Source organism: Mercenaria mercenaria, unplaced genomic scaffold (assembly GCF_021730395.1).
Source record: "Mercenaria mercenaria strain notata unplaced genomic scaffold, MADL_Memer_1 contig_2880, whole genome shotgun sequence".
Classification (NCBI taxonomy): domain Eukaryota; kingdom Metazoa; phylum Mollusca; class Bivalvia; order Venerida; family Veneridae; genus Mercenaria; species Mercenaria mercenaria.
Window position 1 is genome coordinate 33810 of NW_026460968.1, and position 23020 is coordinate 56829.

At 33.1% G+C, this 23020-nt stretch overlaps 1 protein-coding gene across 1 annotated transcript; it reads left to right on the forward strand.

The window, feature by feature from the left end:
- The first annotated feature begins 421 nt into the window (after positions 1 to 421).
- On the forward strand, positions 422 to 23020 carry LOC128552534 (uncharacterized). The gene is made up of 5 exons (XM_053533581.1): positions 422 to 520; positions 13696 to 13759; positions 14091 to 14429; positions 18382 to 18476; positions 20061 to 23020. Exons 2-5 carry the CDS (start codon positions 13723 to 13725, stop codon positions 20118 to 20120), a joined length of 531 nt encoding a protein of 176 aa, XP_053389556.1. The 5' UTR covers positions 422 to 520; positions 13696 to 13722; the 3' UTR covers positions 20121 to 23020.

Sequence of the window (23020 nt, forward strand, 5' to 3'; positions counted from 1 at the left end):
TGCAGCTTTCAAACCGCCTACGAAGATGATGAGCCTTGAAAGAAATATAGACCCCTGTCCCATGTCATAACCTGTGGAAGCAATGCTTTCAACTGAGGGAATTGCTTATTTTAATCTACGCTTTTACCTCAACTACTTTCCTGACTTTCCTGAAGTATTTTCGGATACTCATACCGATCCTGTTAAGTTTTTAGGGATTTTCTTCTATTAGACTGATTCAAAAGCATGCACTGAGTGCTTGAGCAAGATGTTTAATTTAACTGTACTCTCTATCTGACACTTGGTGTATACTTCCATGTTAGTACTTAGACAATCTTAAGATATTTTTCTTTTAGACGAACCTCTGTGCTGGATTATACCACACTGACAATATCAATATGGACAGCATTACGTGTATAAGATCATACTTATCTAATATATCGCCAAATATAGTTTCCCAAATTACCTGTTAAATTAAATAGACTTGAATGAGACAACTTACTGGGTCCCTGCCATTTCGCAAGGGAATACCGTGAACAAGGTAAGTGTTTTGTAAAATCTAGTTTATTGACTATACTGTCCAACATAAGGGACCGACTATTTCATAATCCGGCGGGTTTATTAAACTCGTAACTTAAATAAAATTCAACTCGTTTAATAATTCCAATATGAAAAGACACTCGTGTATTATCCTCTTTTATACTCTTTCTTCATTATTAAGGAAGAACAACGTTTCCACCTACGTCCAAATATTAAGCACTGCTGAAGAAGGGTGCGTGGTATAACTTTGTTTGCATCATGTCATACTTATAACTTCACTATTATATAAATAGTAAGTATATATAACCGTAAGAGCATGCGGATGGGTCAACGTCTTGGAGTATATATATATATATATATACAAAATGTGTAGTTTCTTCTTTTTGACCATAATTTGACAAGACAATCTTATCATAAAAACTCACTAGAATTTATTTTGGCTTAAAAAATATGCAATATAATCTATGGTACCATTCAACGTATGAAAATAATGGTGTGTGTATATCGAAATTTGATTTACAACTTTACATGCCTTTACATGACACATTAAAATTAATTATGGTACCAGGTCCCACACCCTACTGAAACATTCCTACTCAACATTCTTAGTATGCTAATTCATCATTATCTAACTTAAATCTAGAGTAACCAACAATCAAATTTTCAGTGTTGAAATCCTCCTGAATTCAGGATTTGGCATTCACAAAATTGAAAATTTTACGGAAAAGGACCATCTTACCTCACTCCTACACAAAATGATACAACACTTATAGAAAAAAAGATAACCATTTTATTTAACAAAAACTCTCAAAAAGGTAGGTAAAATGTAACGATATTTATAACTTTATAATAAAAAACCAGTAAGAGTACATTTTTTCGGGTTTATAACAGAGATTTCTTTCTCTCAGACCTCCCTCATAGCTCTACAGAAATACAGGAATATTGCAACACTTTCTGAAAGTAAGATACCCATTTTATTGAACAAAAGCTCTTAGACTAAAACTGTAAATAAAGATATCATAGCTTTAAAGTCTCGGTAACAAAAATAATACCTTACGGTACAAAAAGAACACACACAAAAATAGCTTCATCTTGTTTATAATAAAAACCAGTAAGATTTAATTATTTTCGGGTTTATAACAGAGATTTCTTTCTCTCAGAACTCACCAGACGTTTAGAATATCAAAATTTCCAGTGGAGGACCCCCATACATATAATACTGTATGTACATTAAGTGATTCTGGAATACATCCAGTACAACAGTAAGCACACGTTTTTGACAGCATGAAATACAGACCTCAGATACTTTTATAAAAAAAATTTATGCTTCTGCTTATTAGGCTCGTAAAACACGGTATCCTTAGCTGAATACCACGAGAGACCCTGCCTCTAAATTATACAAGATATTTGCTTCTTTTTCCTTTCTCTACCCATCAGATTGCTTATATCTTGCAGTTACATACTTATATGATTAGTTTTACCTAAAAGCAATTATTTTATATATATATATATAGATAGATAGGCTTTATCGAAGCATTTTGCTTGTATTAACTTTTAGATAGGCGTTGCAGTTGTGAATAGGGTAGGCATAAGCATATTTACATATTAGATCTTAAGACCCTGGTACTCGTATGAGTTTTATAAGTATAATTTATTTCAAGTGGTGGGCTTTATCTCCGAATATATATTAAAATGCACCATAACTGTTCTGCAATTCATTTGTTTCTCGGGGAAGCTTCTCATCACCCCGCCCCCTGCATCCCCTCCCCCACCCCCCCCCCCCCCCACCTCCCCACCCCCACAAAAAAAACTAGTTCGCTGAATATTCACTTCTTGACTGGCTAGCTTTTTTATACACATTAATAGTAGATATATGCCACATTGCTTTATCTTTGGTTAAACTGCTTTAATTAAAGTAGTATGAGACGACAAAAGACTTGTATTTGCTACTTTTATCGTATTGAACGAAAGTATAACAAAAATACTGTAAAATAAATTATCTTTGTTTTACTCAGAAAAAATATTCTGCAATTCAAGTTCTGAAAACAAAATCTGATTTTCATAAAAAGCTAAAAAAAAATCTCTGCTCCAAAAAAATCCCAGCCCAAAATTAGTTCAATTGGTCGGCCTCTTACTGAGGACTACAACCCAATCACAAAGAAAAATGGTACATATGGACAGTTATAAAGTAAATAGTCTCTTGGGGCAAGTTAATTCATATCCATTTGTGACAGGAATCTTGGTTTTGATTTGGGTACGCTTCTTCAACAAGCTTGAGTTTTTGATGCAAACATTCTATCATACTAGTAATACCGACCGGAACAGAAACATTTGTTATGTATATCTAGTTCATATGGTGCAACATTTTCGAGTCATTGACAATTTTGTTTAAAAAAAAATGAAAGTTTCAAGAATATAGAATTTGTTGATGAGGACAGACCTCCTCTGAACAGAGACCATCAGGCTTTAAATACCGCTATTTTTTCCATATTTTAAATTATGCAGTATCAATCAACCTGTGAGTAAACAAATCCTGTCAAAAAACCTTTAGTGTCTCCCCGCGGTGGTCTTTATAGACAACTTTAATCTTTGATAAGGAAAACAAGTTGTTTTTAAATACCCTGAAATCCCGCGGCTTATTTTAATTTTTCATAAGGATTTGGTGGCTTATTATCGAGACCGGCTTATTTTTGAGTCCGGCGAACTTTTGAGTACATATATCCGATAACGGTTTGAAAACCGGCGTATTTTCGAGTACCAAAATACGGATGTCATATTTTTGCTTTTTAGTATAAACACCGACGTCGGTAAATTCTTATACTTCTGACATACCGTTTTTGTTATAATTTCTTAATTAAAGTAATCCGATGCTAACAGATAATGTACAGGTTGATAATTTTTGCTATTTTACATGGTGTCATAACAATGTCATTGATACTATTTCTAATACAAAAAAAAGAGAACGGCTTATTTTTGAGTACGGCTTATTTATGAGCCCATTTTGCCTGTAGTGAAACGGTGGCTTATTTTTGAGACCGGCTTATTCTCAAAACCGGCTTATTTTCGGGATTTCAGGGTATTCTTTTATAGGTATACAGTCAATATTTAGCACATCTTTGACAGTACTCGTATTAGGGAAAATTCTCGTATCATCTTAATCGTCTTCATTTTATACTCATTGATGTAGGAACCAAACTAAATTCATATAACCCTTGATGTAGCTCCAATAAAAACATTAGTCGTGTCAAGGTTTTTTTCCTAAATTGATTGTACAATTTTTTATTCTTATCCGCACGTACAATGGCTGTACATTCTTTGTGTAAGTACGAAGGTAGTAATTCGCCGGATGTGCCTCTGTGTCCACTCGAATGTAGTCCATATCAAATTTAATATTACTAGTAAAGGCCATTTTTATGCCAGCTTTATTGATGCTTGATTTTAAAGAGAAATGAGACTATGTGGTATGCTTCAACATTGGTGTGGAAGCTGTTTGGTAAAATGAAAGTAAAAGTAAGTATTTCCAGATGTCTACCTTTGCAATATTAGCGTTTTCATCACGTGTCTCAGTAACGTGACCATGGTTTCATTTTATTATGATCAACCCCATAATATTTGGTATTTTTATTGCCTAAAAACAGACCTTTAAAACAAGGGTAGTCTCGCAAGAAGTGAAAGACTAGAAATGCCAATAGAAATATGTTATAAATTGTAATTTTTACATAGAAAATAGTAGCGAAGGCATTTAATACCTTTTAACCTGTACAAATACATTGCCAATAATTTTAGTGTGATTACTAATAGTCTCTTCTTGAAACCGTACATAATTGTACGAATGCTACATTCCTGTGCAATTTCGATTTAGTCCAGGAACAATTTACCAAGACCTATTGATCACCTGTTAATTTTTCCTATGGTTAAACTATTGTTGCACCGAACTGTCTCTAGGTTACGGAGAATACCTAAATCGTTAAATCTTTTTTATCTATATTTCAGTGATATGATGAAACGTAGAGAAAAATTGAAATCAGGGCTTACATTAAAGTCCGGGTTTCTTTGCGGTATCTCCAGAAGAGATATTTTCTGAATTGTATCGCATACATGGAAGTACTGTAGCGACGTTAAGAACAGTTGGGGTTAAAAACTTTCAGTGGTGTCAAACTAGACCATCCAGACAGTCCTGATATGCTCACTGGGGATGAAACGTTGATATATCATTCTGAGCCCCGACGACGTATTAATAAGAAACAATGACTGAGGCAAGTCGGTCATTGAGAAAAAGGTCAAAAAGTTCCAATAAGGTTTAATATATCATTTTCTTCAATTCTAGTTACCCAGTTGTACAGGTTCCTTGCAAATATGGTAAAATCATCCAAGTTCTACAAAATTAAAGTACATGTACTTAAACTGTCAAAACATTCTATCAAGAGCAACGCCCAAGTAAAAGTTTAAAAAGCATAAAGCTTATTCATGACAATGCGTCCACTCCAAAAAAGTCAAATTATACAATCATTCTTAGAACAAGAAAAGGTAATGTGTAGCTTTGACCTTATTATCCTTATGAAAACCCCCATGACATTTTCCTATTTGCCTTGCTAAAGTAAATCTTCGCAGGTTAATACTATGCCACTACTCGTGCCATTGGCTCTGCAATTTTCCGTGATGGCTCAGTACCTAGGGGAGACTAATGTAGGTCATGGGTAGCAAGACACTACCAAATTGATAAAGAACATTTTGCACGCCTTAGCTGGTTACCTGTGGCAAGTAGGGTCAATAAAATAACTCTATGTCATATGTCTTTAAGATGCACTCTAACATTGCTCCTGCTTACATGAGAATACATTTTATTCCTGTTAATGCAGTACATAAGTACCACACAAGATTTAGTGTAACAGTTAATTCTGCTTTGGACAATATAGATAGTTCGTATTCAGATAGAAAACGTTTTGCTATTCCAAAAGTGAAAGGCTACGGTATAAATAGATGCCACAGAAATTCCAACGTTTATGTCAAAGGTCAAAGAACACCTGATTAGTATTAACTGAATTTTTATAAAATTGTTTTAATCATTTTTAAGGTTCCAAGGCAATTTCATTCGGATAGATTTATTCTCTGCTAGTCATTTTTGTCAGATGTTTCATGGCATGATTTTACCATAATAAGTTTCATATCTTACATTTCATGATTTAACTTCAGGTATTGCATAAGGTGCAGTACTACGCGCTTGGACTGCCAAGGCAGCGACTTGTTACCTTATTTTATCAGATAATTAAGCAATTTCATTTATATATAATAATATATTAGATGTTAATATATAATACTTATTTTTTAATCCATCTATTCTGATAATGTTAGTTTTTTTATAATTCTGTATTCTATGAATTGTGATAACCTAAGTCTTTCGCTTTTTCTGTGATATGTCTTCCCATGTCATACCATATTATACTATACAATGACCACAATGGAAATAAGGGATGATTTCTATCTCTTTTTTGTGTTTTCCTTTGTGTTATAATGTATATGACATAGCTTTGTATAACATTCATACTTGTTCATTGTTATCTGTATGTTGTTATTTATATTGCCATGAATATGTACATTGTACACAGAAATAAATCTGTTTATCTACCACAAGGGTTGTTTGTGCAGGGGTCACATGAAAATTGTGTTGATCTGATTTATAATTAAGGCATTCGAAGACTATTAAAAGAATTTATTGAATCACTCTCTTATCATATAATTCTCTACGAACAAATCACAGGATATTTTACAACCTAAATGCATGCAATCTTACTAAGTAAACATATTACTTTATCGTGAATGTCTCTTAGAGCACGATCTTTTGATTGATCCCAAATATCGACGTACTTGGATTATAACGGTCTAAAGATAACAAAACCCACAGTTTCGACTTACAGGATGAAATGTCGCTTTTCTTTGTTAACAGTCTAAACAAAATATGAAACATGTTATTTAGAGGAAATTATTTACCACAACAAGGTCCGATTGATCTGGGGTTTTATGTGTAAATATGTCACCAAAGTACTGTCATATCCCTTCGCATTTAGGAGAAAGCATTTGTTCATATTCCTTTATGTCGCGAAAGTTTTCATGAAAACTTATAGCTACAATTGTAAGTGGTGGCAGTTTCATGCCAACAAAGTAATGTTTGTTTGACCACCAGATAACGCGACGACTTTCTACCACTATTGTATGGCATGAAGGAATGACTTTCAGTTTCCCTGTCCGTATGTTAAGTCAGAAGAAGTAACAGCGTAACGCAATTTATCCGTATAACGTAAATTAAAACTCGGACACGGTATACGGATATGAAAATCATTTTATGAATTTAGGGCAACCCGCCAGTAATTTATTAAAATTGCAACTTTACTATCTTTCTAATGATAAACTATGATATAAAAAAGTTTGACAATTTTGATTTTTCAAAATTTTGTCTTTCAATCAACTTGAAATGTGCGGATCTCATCATTTTTGTCAAAGGTAGATATTAATATCTAAGAAACAAGAACACTGACCTATACATTTTATTTCACAATATTATATCATATGTTTTCTTATGACTGTGAGACGTTTCATTAAAATCCACAGTTTAGAAAAATTTCTATTCGCTGAAATGTTATCAAAATGGATATTTTCCTAATGACTCCAATTACGAAAACTTTTGTGAGGTCTAAGTGTTTTTTTGTTTTTGTTTTTGTTTTTTTTTTTTTTTTTTTTTTTTGTTTTTTCAAATCAGGCTTGCAAAAACCTCATGCATTCGACCTTATCATTATTTTTAATTGCAGAATTTTAAAGTAGATCTGTATTTTGAAATTCTGATAAATCAAGGTTTAATCAAATTATTCATTGTAGAAAATGTTTTGATCCGAACGAACGTACAGAACTATCTTAAGCAATATTTCTATAAGACCTAACATTTTACATTTATATCAATATTTAAAACAAACATGAAACACTAAGTATTATAAACAAACGTATGTTATATTCTGCAGAAAGATTTAATATAATGTGACATTGCAAACCAAATTTTGGCATACATCATATTCTTGTGTTTTCAATTGAGATTTGATTGAAGACAAATTTCCATCATCATCAAGTCTCTTTGTTTCTAATAAATTTCTCAATATACATTAATACGGTTAAACAGAATAAAACATTGCCTTGCATAGTAAAAGTACCAGAAAATATTGTTACATATACATATGAAAATAAAATTTTAAGTTGTGAAAAAAGTTTTGTTTTCAAGATACAATTAGTCTCGATTAAAACGCATAAATTTATTTGGATTCAGAAAGAGTAAGTAATAGCAAATAAAAACTTAATTGATTTATTGTCTACTGTTACGTTACTTTCTTTCTAAAGATAAACTATGATATCAAAAAGTTTGACAATTTAGATTTTTCAAAATTCAAAATTATGTATTTCAACTTGAAATGGGCGGATCTCTTTTATCATAGGTAGATACTAAATATCTAAGAAACAAGAACACTGACCTATACATTTTATTTCACAATATTGTATCATATGTTAATACATATGTTACTATATAAAGTAACAAAAAGGAATTTGTTTTCAGCAGGTTATTGCTTTCATGCACTGATTATCACATATCGGCCCGGGCCGAAAACTCATAATCATAATCGGCCCGGTAAACACGTGCGCGTGAAACCAATGGCCACATAAAACGTCATCATGGTCAGTTCGCTTTCAACATGTAGGGCAAGGGTATGTTATTCATTTTAATGTTTAATCTCAAACTGTTTATTTCTTTCCATTTCAAGACCAGTAATTGAATAGTTGTTATGACTGCTTTTCATAAACATAGATCTACGTACTGCTAAGAAAACTTCAGTTTTAAAATCATGGAATGGCTCAGATTATGTGTTGTTCCGTGTATTTTTATAATGGCGAACCATTCTTGAAGTTTGATAGATACATAGATCTAAATACGAATTAATTTAGTTTGATAGATACATAAATACAAATTAACATCGCGCCTTACCGACAAGAAAGTGTGTAATTTGTCTAAATGTGCAAGAAAATGTTTAGTGCACTCACTCAAGTTAAATTTTCCCCATATTGCTTCCGGGTACCTACGACTAAACACAGATTTTGAGAAAACTAGCGTCAGGAGTTGTAATTAGGGCTGCCTACTCCCCTTGAGAAGTGCAATCAAACATATGTATTAAAGACATTAATACACGCCAGAGCCAGGCCGGGAGGTGATAATCGTCCCGGAATTCATAATGGCCCTCAGGCTAAAGCCCTAGGGCCATTATTCATTTTCCGGGCCGATTATCACCTCCCGGCCCGACTATGTCGTGTATTAACCTCTAATTTACTTATGACTGTGAGACGTTTCATTAAAATCCACAGTTTAGAAAAATTTCTATTCGCTTAAATGTTATCAAAATGAATATTTTCCAAATGACTCCAATTATAAAAATTTATGTGAGGTCTAAGTTTTTCAATTCAAGCTGGCAGATACACTCATAAATACGACCCTATCATTTTTATTTGCAGAAATTTTAAGTGTATTTTGAAGTTCTGATAAAGGTTTAATCAAATTCTTCGTTGTAGAAAATCTTTTGATCCGAACGTACAGAGCTACCTAAAGTAAGATTTCTGTAAGACCTAACATTTTACATTCCTATCAATATTTAAAACATGAAACACTAAATAGGGCGACAAACTATCAAGCAATATAAGCATATATATATAACTTTTCATAAACAAACATATGTTCCGTCATCATCAAGTCTCTTTGTTTCTGATACTCTTCTCAAGATATATTAATACGGTTAAACAGAACAAAATATTGCCTGGCATAGCAAAAGTACCAGAAAATATTGTTACATACACATATATTTGCAAAATTAAACTTTCAGGTGTGAAAAGAAGTTTTGTTTTCAAGATAAAATGAGTCTCGATTAAAACGTATAAATTTATTTGAATTCAGAAAGAGTAAGTAATAGCAAATAAAAGCTTAATTTATTTATAATTTAGAATGTTTTTATTTACAAAATGTCTATTATATGAGGAAAAATTATTTACATCTTTAGTGTTGCAGGAGAAAAATGATGTAAGATAGAAAAACAGTAGTTGTACTTAAACTCGTATCAATCAAACATAAACATAAGTATCGATTATTGACATATTGTAAAGGCATTCCTACATGCCATACAATAGCGGTAGAAAGTCGTCGCGTTATCTAGTGGTCAAACAAACATTTCTTTGGTGGCATGAACTGCCACCACTTACATTTGTAGCTTTAAGTTTTCATGAAAACTTTCGCGAAAATAAGGAAGGTTTTCATGAAAACTAAAACATATCATGAAAACATAAAAATTTCTTGAATGCAAGATAAATATATTAACATGAAAATTTGCTAGTTAGTGCTTTAAAATGCCACAACATACATTGTACCGATAAAGTGTCATGATACCAGCTAACTTTTCCTGAAAGTAAACTTTTCAGGACATTTAGGGAAAGTGCAGTGTACAAGAACCATAACTGCCCTGCCAATTGTTTTAATTATTTCCGTTTACTAAATTAACTTGTCCCTGGCATAACTCTAAAAGTAGAATAGGGAATTTATTTCAGCAGCATACATAGATAGAGGACAATAAAGGGAAATGCGGAGTACAAGAACAATAACTCGACCGTGCCTATTTTTCAATTACTTCCCTTTATTAAATTAATGCCAAACATAACGATAGAGGATATTAAGTTTATGACCACGAATAAACAAGCTCCAGAACTCTAACTAATAAGTGTATACCAAAAATACAAACGGAGCAGTATTGTTCCTAAATAACAAAGGAAAATATAATCTCCTGGTGGGGGAGGGAGGGTTTTCAACATAATTTTAATGAGAGTTTAAAAAAGTGACCTGTTTGTTCGGCTTCCAAGACAAAAAGGAAGAGCTCTGCGCGTTTCTCCTTGATGACGCATTCTTGATGACGTAGTTACAGACCGCGTGCATGCCAACCAACAAGACCGGAGGAGTTACCTCCCATAACATCTCCAGATAAAGACATCTATTTGGAGACAATCTCCAAATACCTGTACTTATTTTACAACATTTCTGATACTTTGCTTCGGCGGCGGGGGAGGGATGGGGCGTGGGGGAGGGGGGTTGGGGACGATTGGCCATGTCCAACGTGACTCTTGTTCTTATAGGGGTGCTAACTACGTATTCTTAACTGTCACAGGTCTTTGACACAGTCAGGTCCTTTATGGCCATTTAACAGCTTTAATACATGTCTTTATTTCGTTCAGGTGGTATTACGGGAGTACTGTTTAGCTTGACAAATCATTTGGACTTAGATTATTTATTGTCATAGACCGCTTGACCTTGAACAATAGATGACCTATATGAAATTGGAGGTTAATGTGCCAACTGTCAAGGCCAAATCTTCATGTTCCTTAAATGGCCCCGAAGTGTTCCAAATATATAGTTGACCCTTACTGGCAGAGGTCATTAAATGGTCAAAGGTCAAGGTCGAAGCTTTTATGGTAATTAACGGGTTAGCACTTGAGCCTTGAATCCGTCAACTTTATAAATGTTTGTCTTGACCAATAGATGTTCCAAACTGTTTGAGGTCACTGGATCAAATGTCAAAAGCAAACCTACAATTTAATGCATTGATCTTCGCACTTGATAAGGAGGTACGTCTTCACTGGCAGAGGATTATTTCTACTCAAAGTCAATGGCAAACCTTTTTACTTCAATAACGTGTGCAATGTGACCCAGGTGAACGATATGGAGTCATCATGACCCTCTTGTTAAGCTCAAACGTCAGTTCAGAGCACTAACTAGCGTAATTTTGTGTTAAGATATTTAACTAGTCTTCATGATATGTTTCTGTTTTCATGAAATCCTCCATTATTAACGTGAAGACTTCTTATATTTTCGCGAATGTTTTCATAAAAACTAATAGCTAAGTTGTGGCAGGTTTATGCCTCCATATATTACACAATGCATATCTTTCTTTAGAGTGTCAATGTAGCGATAAAATGTATTTCAGGGTAAAAGTGTTTCTTTGTCAATAAAATTTTTCACAGTGCAGATTTAACAGTGTGAGATTTCTTTTTGTATTCTAAATACATCCCCTTATACAATGGTTTCACGAATGTTAATTTTTTTTCCCAAGCCCAGTTATCTTACTTATTTTAAGGAATACAGTAAAACTGAACAGACACACCTGACTGAATACACTAAATTAACAAGGCAGAAGTGCGAAGAAATCGAAATACCATGTCAAATATAGAATATCTGTCTTTGTTTAACATAGTTGCAAATGGGGTCACATGGTGACAAGTCATCTGACTGGCACTTGTGCATAGCGTATCCATCTGCTGCGGTGCTTATGTTCGTAGACTTGTAATGATGGATGAGGGTTAATATAATTTTCATGTGAGATCGGTGGTTCTACTTAAGTGCCTGCGCCCATGATAAAATATTACCAGACGGTTCACCTGGGGTCCTCCTCCACCATGAAAAGCTGAAGAGTCGCCATATGACCTATATATGTGTGACGTAAACCCCCAGCAAACAAAACCAAACCTTAACAAGCCGAAAAACAATTGCCTTAGAAAGTATAAAAAGCAAACAATCTATAAACTTTTTATAAAAAGGCTCCCCGTACTTGGATTCAGTGTTGTTATATTTTCTGTTCCTTTGTGATCATGGAGTTCATTCAATACATGTGTAATAGAATTCCGCTTAAGCCGGTGCTAGTGGGCGTGATACATGTAGGTGTTGCGCATTTCAATACCTCTTATGAACAGACTCAATCAAACCGAGTCTGCTATTATTCTGTTTTTGTTACATTCTATGTTTCCAAGGGATCTTTTATTGCTTTTAATAAATTTTAGGATCGCTAAAGTTTGTTAATTCTGCATTTGAGACTTTTCGTGCAGTTTTAGGCAGTTTGCTACACCGTACATAGATACAATTTTATCCACACACAGCGCTACTTTTATGTATGCTCAAAGTGACATTCAATAAATAACGACTAGTCAGTTTTAAAAACAAATTTTGAAATCTTATTAATTAATTACATTATGTAATTGATTCGTCGAACAAAATTTTTCCATTAATGTATGGATCTGTAAATGTTACCAAAAATTCGGAATTTACTGGTAAAATATCAGCTTTGTTTATTTCCATTTTTCAGTTGTTATTCTTTATACAGTTATTTTTTGTCGGGATCTTGTAAACTGCAATGATTTGGTTTTATGGGCTAGATGCATTCTAAAGCTTAACTTCCCAACCGAAGGTAATTCTATATTCAAAATGATGGAAATATCTTAAGAAAATTGGATACAGTATTTACAAATAATTCCATATCAGTTTACGCAGTCTGCAAGTTTATTTTCGATGGAAGGTATGTGAAACATGTTATCGTATTACCTTTTTATCGACAAAACAGGTTCCATGCAATTTTCAGGACAAGCCGAAATGTGTTCTCTAACATTCCCTCTGGTACATTTAGGCTAGATGCATGCTTTTGCCAGTATTATTGTCAAAATGCTTAAAAATGTACACATTGCTATCAAAGTAAAGGAGTCCTAGAAATGGACTGGACAGTATAAAGTGAGAGGAATAATAAAATAAATATATAAAATTGAATACAAACTGATAACAGACAGGACACTAATTAGTACTGATGAGAAACAAAGAAAAAAGAAAAATAGAACCCGGGATGATATTATCAACATGAAAGTCAAAGCGGTCCCTTTACCAGAACCAGTTTACTTCGTTTTACATATTCAAGGAGCATACTTTTATGTCAGTGGCAAAATGAAATGTGCCACGTAGATTCTCGATTCTACAATGCAATAAGTCGAAAATTACTGGAATCACGATTACTTCCTTCTCTTTCAATTCATCGACACCTGATTAACATTGTTTTATTACATGTTTTATTGTATCAAGGTTCGTGTGGTCGGTTTGGTTACCTTATTTATTCAAAAAATAGTATACGTCATGTAAATGATATTAAGAACAATTGTCTACGATTGTTTTAAACTTATGAAAGATTCACTCGAGAGGAGGTAACACCTGATATGAACATTAAACGTAAATAAACTGCATACATAAAGTATACATACAAGGGGACGATTACTGTGCAAGTTGTTGTATATTTTTAGATTTAGAACAATTACATCACAGACAGTATGGCGTTCTTAATGCAGATTGAAGTAATTTTATCTGGTACGTATTGCAATCATTTTACTTTAAAAAGTCGTTGAAATACCTTGTAAATAAATTATTGTAAAATTTACAAAGCATTTCTTCTTATTTATCTTGATAACAATATCAATTCATTAAAAATGCTACCGGTATCCATTTTTTATTATTTTACCTAGAAATGTTTTGTTAATTATACCTTTTCCTTTTGTCATATATATTAGGTCCATTTATTCTATTAAGCATATAAAAGAAGAATGTTTCTGTAAAAGAAGGGTTAAGTTTTATTTTGCATTGCATGAAAACTTTTAATCACTCATTTTGTGTCTGTCTACAGTACAAACATCATTTTCAGTTTGGACAATAGCTATATCAGCTCAATTTACTGAAACCATAGACGTAACCGAAGGAAAAGACGCGACGTTTAAATGCAATTTAAGCGACAATAACTTCACACTACCAGAATGGAGAAGACCTTCAACTTTACTGTTTGATCAAGACTCTTCAGAAATTAATGTCAACTTGACAGATTCATTTAAGACAAGAGTAGCGCGGAGCTCAAATCAGCGTGACCTTGTTTTAAGTCATGTTCATTTGACTGATGCAGGGGAGTACCAATGTTCCTACACAAGTAAAGGGAATCAGACGATCATGTTAAGTGTTTCCCTTCAACCTACTGAAGAAGAAGAAAAAAGTAAGTCTTGTGAAACATTTTTCCAGTAGCAATTTTCAGGAGCCAAAATGAGCACGAACACATCGTACTGGTAATATTTCAAGAACAAGATATGTCGACAGTATATAAATAATGTCATTATAGTTTTAATTATTGTTTTATCTATTTCAACGTCTTAACAACAAATAGTAAATAACCTTGACTTGAATCATATAGAAATTTGCCACTATCGATACCATAAGATGGAAGTACCTCCATCATTTTATTTTCATGAAAACTGCATATAATTACTAAACAAGAGGGCCAAGATGGCCCTAGGTCGCTCACCTAAGAAACACTCCATAACAGTGTAAAACATGTTTGACCTAGTGATTTCAAGGAAACAAATATTCTGACCAATTTTCATTAAGATTGGACCAAAAAATTGGTCTCTTGCGATAAAACAAGCATTTTCTTAGATATGACCTAGTTTTTGACCCTAGATGACCCATGTTCAAACTCGACCTAGATTTTATCAAGGCAATCATTCTGACCAAAATTCATGAAGATCAACTGAAAAATACAGCCTCTATCACATACAGAAGTTTTTTCTTTGATTTGACCAAGTGACCTAGTTTTTGACCTCAGATGACCCATATTCAAATTCGACCTAGATTTCATTAAGGCAATCAACCTGACCAAATTTCATAAAAATCAATTGAAAAAAAACAGTCTCTATCGCATACACAAGATTTTTCTTTAATTTGACCTAGTGACCTAGTTTTTGACCTCAGATAACCCATATTCAAAATCGACCTAGATTTCATCAAGACAATCATTCTGACCAAATTTCATACAGATCAATTGAAAAATACATCCTCTATTGCATACACAATGTTTTTCTTCGATTTGACCTAGTGACCTAGTTTTTGACCCGAGATGACCCATTTTCGAACACGGCCTTGATTTTATCAAGGTAATCATTCTGGCTAAATTTCATGAAGATCAGTTGAAAAATACAGCCTCTACTGCATACACAAGGTTTTTCTTTGATTTGACCTAGTGACCTAGTTTTTGACCCCAGATGACCTATTTTCGAAATTGGTCTAAATTTCATCAAGGTAATCATTCTGACCAAAATTCATGAAGATCAATTGAAAAATACAGCCTCTATCGCATACACAAGGTTTTTACGTGATATGACCTAGTGACCTAGTTTTTGACCCCAGATGACCCATTTTCGAACTCGGCCTAGATTTCATCAAGGTAATCATTCTGACCAAAATTCATGAAGATCAATTGAAAAATACCACCTCTATCGCATACACAAGGTTTTTCTTTGATTTGACCTAGTGACCTAGTTTTTGACCCGAGATGACCCATTTTCGAACTCGGCCTAGATTTCATCAAGGCAATCATTCTGACCAAAATTCATGAAGATCAATTGAAAAATACAGCCTCTATCGCATACACAAGGTTTTTCTTTGATTTGACCTAGTGACCTAGTTTTTGATCCGAGATGACCCATTTTCGAACTCGGCCTAGATTTCATCAAGGTTATCATTCTGACCAATATTCATGAAGAAAAATTGAAAAACACAGCCTCTATCGCATACACAAGGTTTTTCTTTGATTTGACCTAGTGACCTAGTTTTTGATCCGAGATGACCCATTTTCGAACTCGGCTTAGATTTCATCAAGGTTATCATTCTGACCAATATTCATGAAGATTAATTGAAAAATACCGTCTCTATCGCATACACAAGGTTTTTCTTTGATTTGACCTAGTGACCTAGTTTTTGACCCGAGATGACCCATTTTCGAACTCGGCCTAGATTTCATCAAAGTTATCATTCTGACCAATATTCATGAAGATTAAATGAAAAATACAGCCTCTATCGCATACACAAGATTTTTCTTTGATTTGACCTAGTGACCTAGTTTTTGACCCGAGATGACCCTTTTTCGAACTCGGCCTAGATTTCATCAAGGTTATCATTCTGACCAATATTCATGAAGATTAATTGAAAAATACAGCCTCTATCGCATACACAAGCTAAATGTTGACAGACGACAGACGACAGACGACGGACGACAGACGCCGGACATTGAGCGATCAGAAAAACTCACCTGAGCATTGCTCAGGTGAGCTAAAAATGGACACACATTGCAAATGGCACTAATGTATAAATCTACACATTTGTGAAAAGGTCTTTTACCTCTCTAAACAGATAAATCAAAATTGATCGTTTAGCTTAAAACTTCAAAAAGATTTAGGTCTCTCTAAAGGGGACAAAATGACTTGCCCATCACAAATTTTGAACAAGGCTAACACCTACGGGTAGCCTCCAATATATAAAAATACTGCACATTATATACTATTTCATGCTAAAGGTGTGTAGCAGCACTCAGTTTAGAGCAAACACGCCTGCTGGGTTAAAACTTGCCGTCGTTCATATGTAATGGAGTGATTTCTTATTTTGAGCCTATAATATTACTTGAAGCGATGCTATCGCACCTAGTAATCACGTCGTTGACGAATATTACAAGTAAAACATTTTCTGATTGGCCAAACAAAACGATATTAAATCAGCCGTAAAAACTAATTTCGAGCTCAGAAAGAAATGTTCAAGCTGTCGGCAATAAAACCAATTATAGATTTTGAATATATGTTTTGAATGAAACATAGCAATACGTATTAAAACCACAATACGTTAAAAGACCGGTTACCGTGACGTTTCGTCCAAAAGTCGACTCGACCAAAGATCAAATAATACGTACCAGGCTGTCTGTTCTATGTAAAGCTTAAACCTTTGCAGGCATATTTCGAACTTTTCAGAAAGGTTTATCTCAAAAGCCTAAAGTTTCCAGGAAATATGAAGCACATGTAGAAAGTAAACACAATTTATTGCGATAATGTTTTTACAAAAAATGTACAACTTGCTGGAAATTTTAATATATTTTCGTGATAGCATCTCGCGGCAGTTCCAAGCATTCACGCGGAATATCGCGCTACAACATTTTTCAGGAAATAAATAAAAAAAAACACAATATTGATTATTGCTGAAATGTTTTCAGAAAAAAATGCACATATTTCCTTTAAAATTTAAAAAAGGATTATCGTGATAGCTATCTAGCCATCTCGTAGCAGAAGTATGCCACTATAAAATCCACAGTTTTTGTTTGTTTGTTTGTATGTGTGTGGGTTTTTTGTTTCAGAAAATCGTCGTTAAAATCGAATGTGTCAAAATTTGACGATGTTGTTGTAGTTTCAGCATCTGTCATTCAGACTTCAGTAATTTTGGTGCAGCCTTTTAATTGTCCGTGCTATATATCACCCAGCTACAATAACCTTTCTTGTCAGTTGGTCTTGTTAATCCATGTGTATTACATCACTCTCCGTAATGTTAAAATGAAATTCACTACACTCTATAAAGGTTATAATGAACTTATTTTCTTACAAATTAAGATATGTAACATTTCCACTGTTTAGATAGCTCATATATTGACTTTTTATAAACTTTTATCAGTATGAGATGGAAAGTGTATAATATTTTCAAGAAATTCATACATTTCAGTTCGTATTACCACATTTAATCGCGATAAATCAATGGTCGTGGTTTCTTTGCACCAATTAGTCTACTTGAAAAATCTTGCCGATTCCCAACACTAATCACACGCCCCAAAATCGCTGATGCCCGATCATAGCTAGTCGTCGTACATTTACAAGTGGAAGCGATACATTTATTTGATACCGAAAGAAGACTAAATTCATTCCATCATATGAAATTTCTAAGTTGGTTAAAATGACCACTACACCTAAATGTGCTAACACAGGCATTGAATGGAAAAAAGAATTCATAATTGTTTAAGAACACGTGAGGCTGAACTAAATTAAAATTTCAATGTTTTCAATTTTGTAGAAGTATAGAATACAATGTAATCTTATTCACTTATATTATTACCTATCCTGTGCTTTTCTTTTGTGTTTTAGATATATGTATAATATCTATAGTGGGCACTTCATGTGTGGTTTGTGGTTTATTGACAGTAGTTTTTTCATTGATGCTTTGCAAGAAAAGAAAAAAGGTGAGTACTTTTGAAGGCATATTAACTATTTTTGATTAAGTGCTAGGATTACCGTTGTATTTTGGCGTAGCAATTAAGTCTTCCATTATTCAGTTCCATTAGGCAGCAAAACAAGATTTAACAATAAGTAGTTTACTATAGCTGGGGGACAATCAAGAAGTTGTTCTCTTTTAGTTACTCTGTGCGACTGTCACGGCTTTAAAAATTTACGTAAAATTGTTTTTTATCTAACTGAACTTATCATTTAATACGGTGTCCAATTTCCATTTAAAGCTGTCCAACTTTGGAAGAAAAACAGGTTAGAAAAGTTTTGGAGTATATATTGTTAAGTGATTTACAACTGGAGTAAGTACACAAGCATACAAACCGACAATATTTGAGCAGGAAGATTGTGAATCCATTATCCATGCTTACAAAATATCACGTAATGATGGTAAAATCATGCCATCGTAAAATGGCGACACTCTTTGCAACGCCTGGTATATCAAAGGGTAACATGTCCTTATGCTACAACCAACATAATAGTATTAAGTGTATTCATATTTTGTAGTAAGCGATCCGTCAAAAATAATAAAGATCAAAAAATGTTATTGTTATATTTGAAGAACGAGCAGGTAAAATTAATATTTCTTTATTAAGGATTCTGATACGACAAAATGACATTTCGATGAATCAGTTAAAAACAATTCTGGCTCTGGTACCAAATTATTGAGAATTCTTAACAATGTTCTTGTAATTGATTACTCCTATTGAAATTTTGAATATGCTGCAAGCTTAAGATAAAGGGAGCTTTCTTGTTTTCTTTGGCTATTTATTTAGGCACAGCAGCTGTAATTCAGTCAAAATAAGCTGCCGTGGTATCTAATAAACAGTCCTAATTGTTTGATTTTCGGCGCAATTTTAGAGTAACCTAGGGGCTTACAGCACATTATTTCAATGTACTTTACATAAAAATACTTTTTACATGATTTCGAGTTGTAACTTAAAACGAAGGTAGGATGTTTATTCTGCGGACCGTTTTCCGTCATGCGCATTGTAACAGTTGACCGGCATTTCACTGTACGATATTCAACATCGTTTTTTTTTCTTTCCGATCTTTTAAGCAGAAATATAGATGACCTTGGGCAAATATGTCAGTGAATGGGTGAACGTCTAGAAAGTATATCAGGATGAATATGAAATGATTGGATTTTATTTGAAACAAAGATATTTCTCTTAGTGGTATATAGCATTTTACAGGAAAAGTATGTTCTTGACTAGAAAAAAATACATGGTTCTATCACTTATAAAATTTAACTCGTAATAGCCTCTTAAGACATTTAGGTATATTACATAAATGTTGTAAAGATTTGGGATAAGAGATTAGTCATGACAAACAGTATGTTGATACAAAATGAGTGGAACAATTATAGAGTTTGTAAAATATTTTAATACATTTATGGCCGATATTCAATTACACAAGCATCTTTGCACAAAACAAAATAATATTATAGCAAAAGTGACTACGGCTTTTAATGATTGAATTATTAACACTCAAAGCTTTCATATTACCTTTTATGCTTTTGTTGGTTCAATTTTTTACAGAACAAAACAGAACAGAACAGGACGAAACATACAGAACATAACGAAACATGTGACATGTGAAAAACAATATAGGGAACTGTAGTGTTGCACATGGAGGTGAAAAAAAGTTCTTAATTTTGGCAAAAAAAAGTATTTTTCTACATAGTAGAGTGCTTGAAGTATACGAAACTTAAGTGGTTTGGTGGTACTTGAATCGGAAATGTAATTTTTAAAGGCTGATGAAATGCATATTTTTGCTGGTTACGGACACTACAAGTGGTACATTTTGTAAAATAAAGATTCAAAACTATGGTAAACTTGAACTATTTTTACTGTTTTATAGCACAAACATATGGAAATACATAATGCAAGGCCAAAATAGGACTGGGATAGGTATAGATAGTGAAAAAAGAAACATATTTGTTGGATATTACTTTGTTGCTAAAAACATGTATATTTCAAATCATCTGACATCTTCAATTCCAGTGTTAGTGATGAAAACTTAATAAAAAAAACCACACAAATTCTGTCTTTGTTGAAACAAAATTACGTAGATTAAAGGCAAGTGATTAATTTTTTTAAAAAATCCTAAATAATGATAGATACCAGTCATTGGTTACGGACACTACAAAAAAGCCTCAAGAATTGTTTTATTCTATTTTATTTGCATTATGTTAAAAAACGTTAAACCCACTCATGAATTATTTGGTATAATTGTAAAATGATATCTGATGGAAAATGTATTCAAATTTGATATTCTTCAAACAAAAATATACAACTTGCCATATTAAAACCAATGAAAAAGGAAACAGAACAACAAAAATCTGAAAACTTCCTGTTTTCATGAAATCTTGTTACTTAGTAAGCAATATTAAGTTCTCTAAATGATACATTATTATCAATACTTTGTATGCATATCATATAAACACACAACTAACACTTACACTTTTTATTCAAGAATGTCAATAAGCAGAACAAGAAATTAAGTTCATGGTTATGGACACTACACTATGACTAATCTAACGAAAGTATACATATATATAGTCTTTTTGTAACTCCTTTTTTTCAAATTTTCAAATTTCTGGGTGTTGAAAAGGTAGCCCTATTATCAGTCATAGTAGATTCATCTATAAATGCAACAACATTGTCTCTTATCTCCTATGACAGAACCTGTTTGTGTGGACACACATACAATTTCTTTCCACTCTTTTTCCTTCATCATGTGATATTGATATTAGTTCTGCTATCTTAACTTATCTAGTTTTGAGTGATACTCTTCTATACTTCTTCTCGCTGTCTAATTCTACTATTTTTCTTTCTTTCTCATTTTTCTTTTAATTTTCACATTGGCCTGGATTGAGTTTCTGCCTTTCTTGCTATTTAACCTCTTGTAACATTTTCAGCATTTTTCTGTCTTTTAACTTTCTGCACTGCAGCGGCCTCATCAGATCAAAACTCTATATCTGAAAGACAATTGTACAATAAAATCAGATGTACTTCTACGTATAAAGCAATTAAATCACAATATAAAACTAGAAATTGTGTCCATAGGACACAGTTGCCCACACATACTGTGCCATTCTCTATAAAGCAAAATGATCATAACTAGGGCCGGTAAAAATATTCTCAGAAAAGGTTCCTTCCTTTATGATCATCTGCACATAAAGCTTGTTCATTTGTTAAAGTTTGAAGCAAATCAGGCTGACAGTTTGGGAATCGTAGAACACACACAATTCTATTATACTATATTCCATAAAGCAAAAACTATCAAAGGGCCATAACTGAAGTAAAAATAGTCACAGAAAGAATTCCTCCCTTTACGGTCATCAGCACATCAAGCTTGTTCATCTGTGAAAGTCTGAAACAAATCAGGCTACAAGTGTTGGAGGAGTTGGATACACAATATGTTTCTCTATATTCCTTAAGAATAAAGCAGAAACTATCAAAGGGCCATGACTGTAGAAAAAATAGTCACAGAAAAAGGTCTTTGCTTTATGATCATCTACACATGTTCAGCTTGGTCATCTGTGAAAGTTTGAATCAGATTAGGCTAATAGTGTGGGAGGAGTCGGACACACAAGATTTTTCTAGATATGTTCTATATTTCTAGATAAAAATATAGTACCTTAACTGTGGGAAAAATAGTCACAGAGAAATTCCTCCTTTTATGGTATCTACATATCAAGGTTGTTCATCTATGAAAGTTTGAAGACGAGTAGTCTTATGGTGTGGGAGGAGTTGGACACACAAGATTTTAAACGAACTGACGGACGTACATACATAGAGTAGCAACACTATATGCCCATCACATAAATATAAAATCTCATGTATATGAATATATATGTACCTGTCATTTCAGTAATACTGGTTGTTTTTTGATATTGTTTCAATTTCTGTAGTGTCCGTAACCAGATTATACCCCGCAGCTCTGAAACATTTTGAATAGAAACATTATTGTAAGCTACATGCATTTAAACTATCTGAACAATGGTGCTCCCAAAGAAATTGATTATAGTGAATAACTATTAATAGTGAATAACTACGTATACCGACATTGGTGAAATTTTACTTACAAATTTCGTTACTGACCTTCTCCATACGCTAAAAAGGTAGTTCAGTACTTCTATAACATTCAATGGTCTGAGAGTAAACAGATTGATACCATTTATTTAGCATATGCAATAAATGTGAACATTTTTGATTTGTAAATGTAAAATATGTTAAGAACCTTGTCTACGCGTTGTAAAACTTTACAACATAGAAAATATTACATAACGAAGATAAATTAATTCGCGTCCTATAAATGAAATATCCACAGCTTCATTCATAACAAACGTCGATATGAATTATACTGCGCATTATTGATTATATGTTTAATAAAAGTATTACTTTTACGAGGTATGATTTATGCATATAATTCAATAAATAATGGGCACAAAATATAAATAATGTAAAAGGGAAACGTAAGTTTTAAAACTCAA

Coding starts and splice junctions, on each gene's coding strand:
- LOC128552534 (XM_053533581.1), top strand. CDS start 13,723: ATGGCGTTCTTAATGCAGATTGAAGTAATTTTATCTG. Junction 14,430..18,381: donor TACTGAAGAAGAAGAAAAAA/GTAAGTCTTGTG, acceptor TTTGTGTTTTAG/ATATATGTATAATATCTATA. Junction 18,477..20,060: donor TTTGCAAGAAAAGAAAAAAG/GTGAGTACTTTT, acceptor AATTTTTTACAG/AACAAAACAGAACAGAACAG.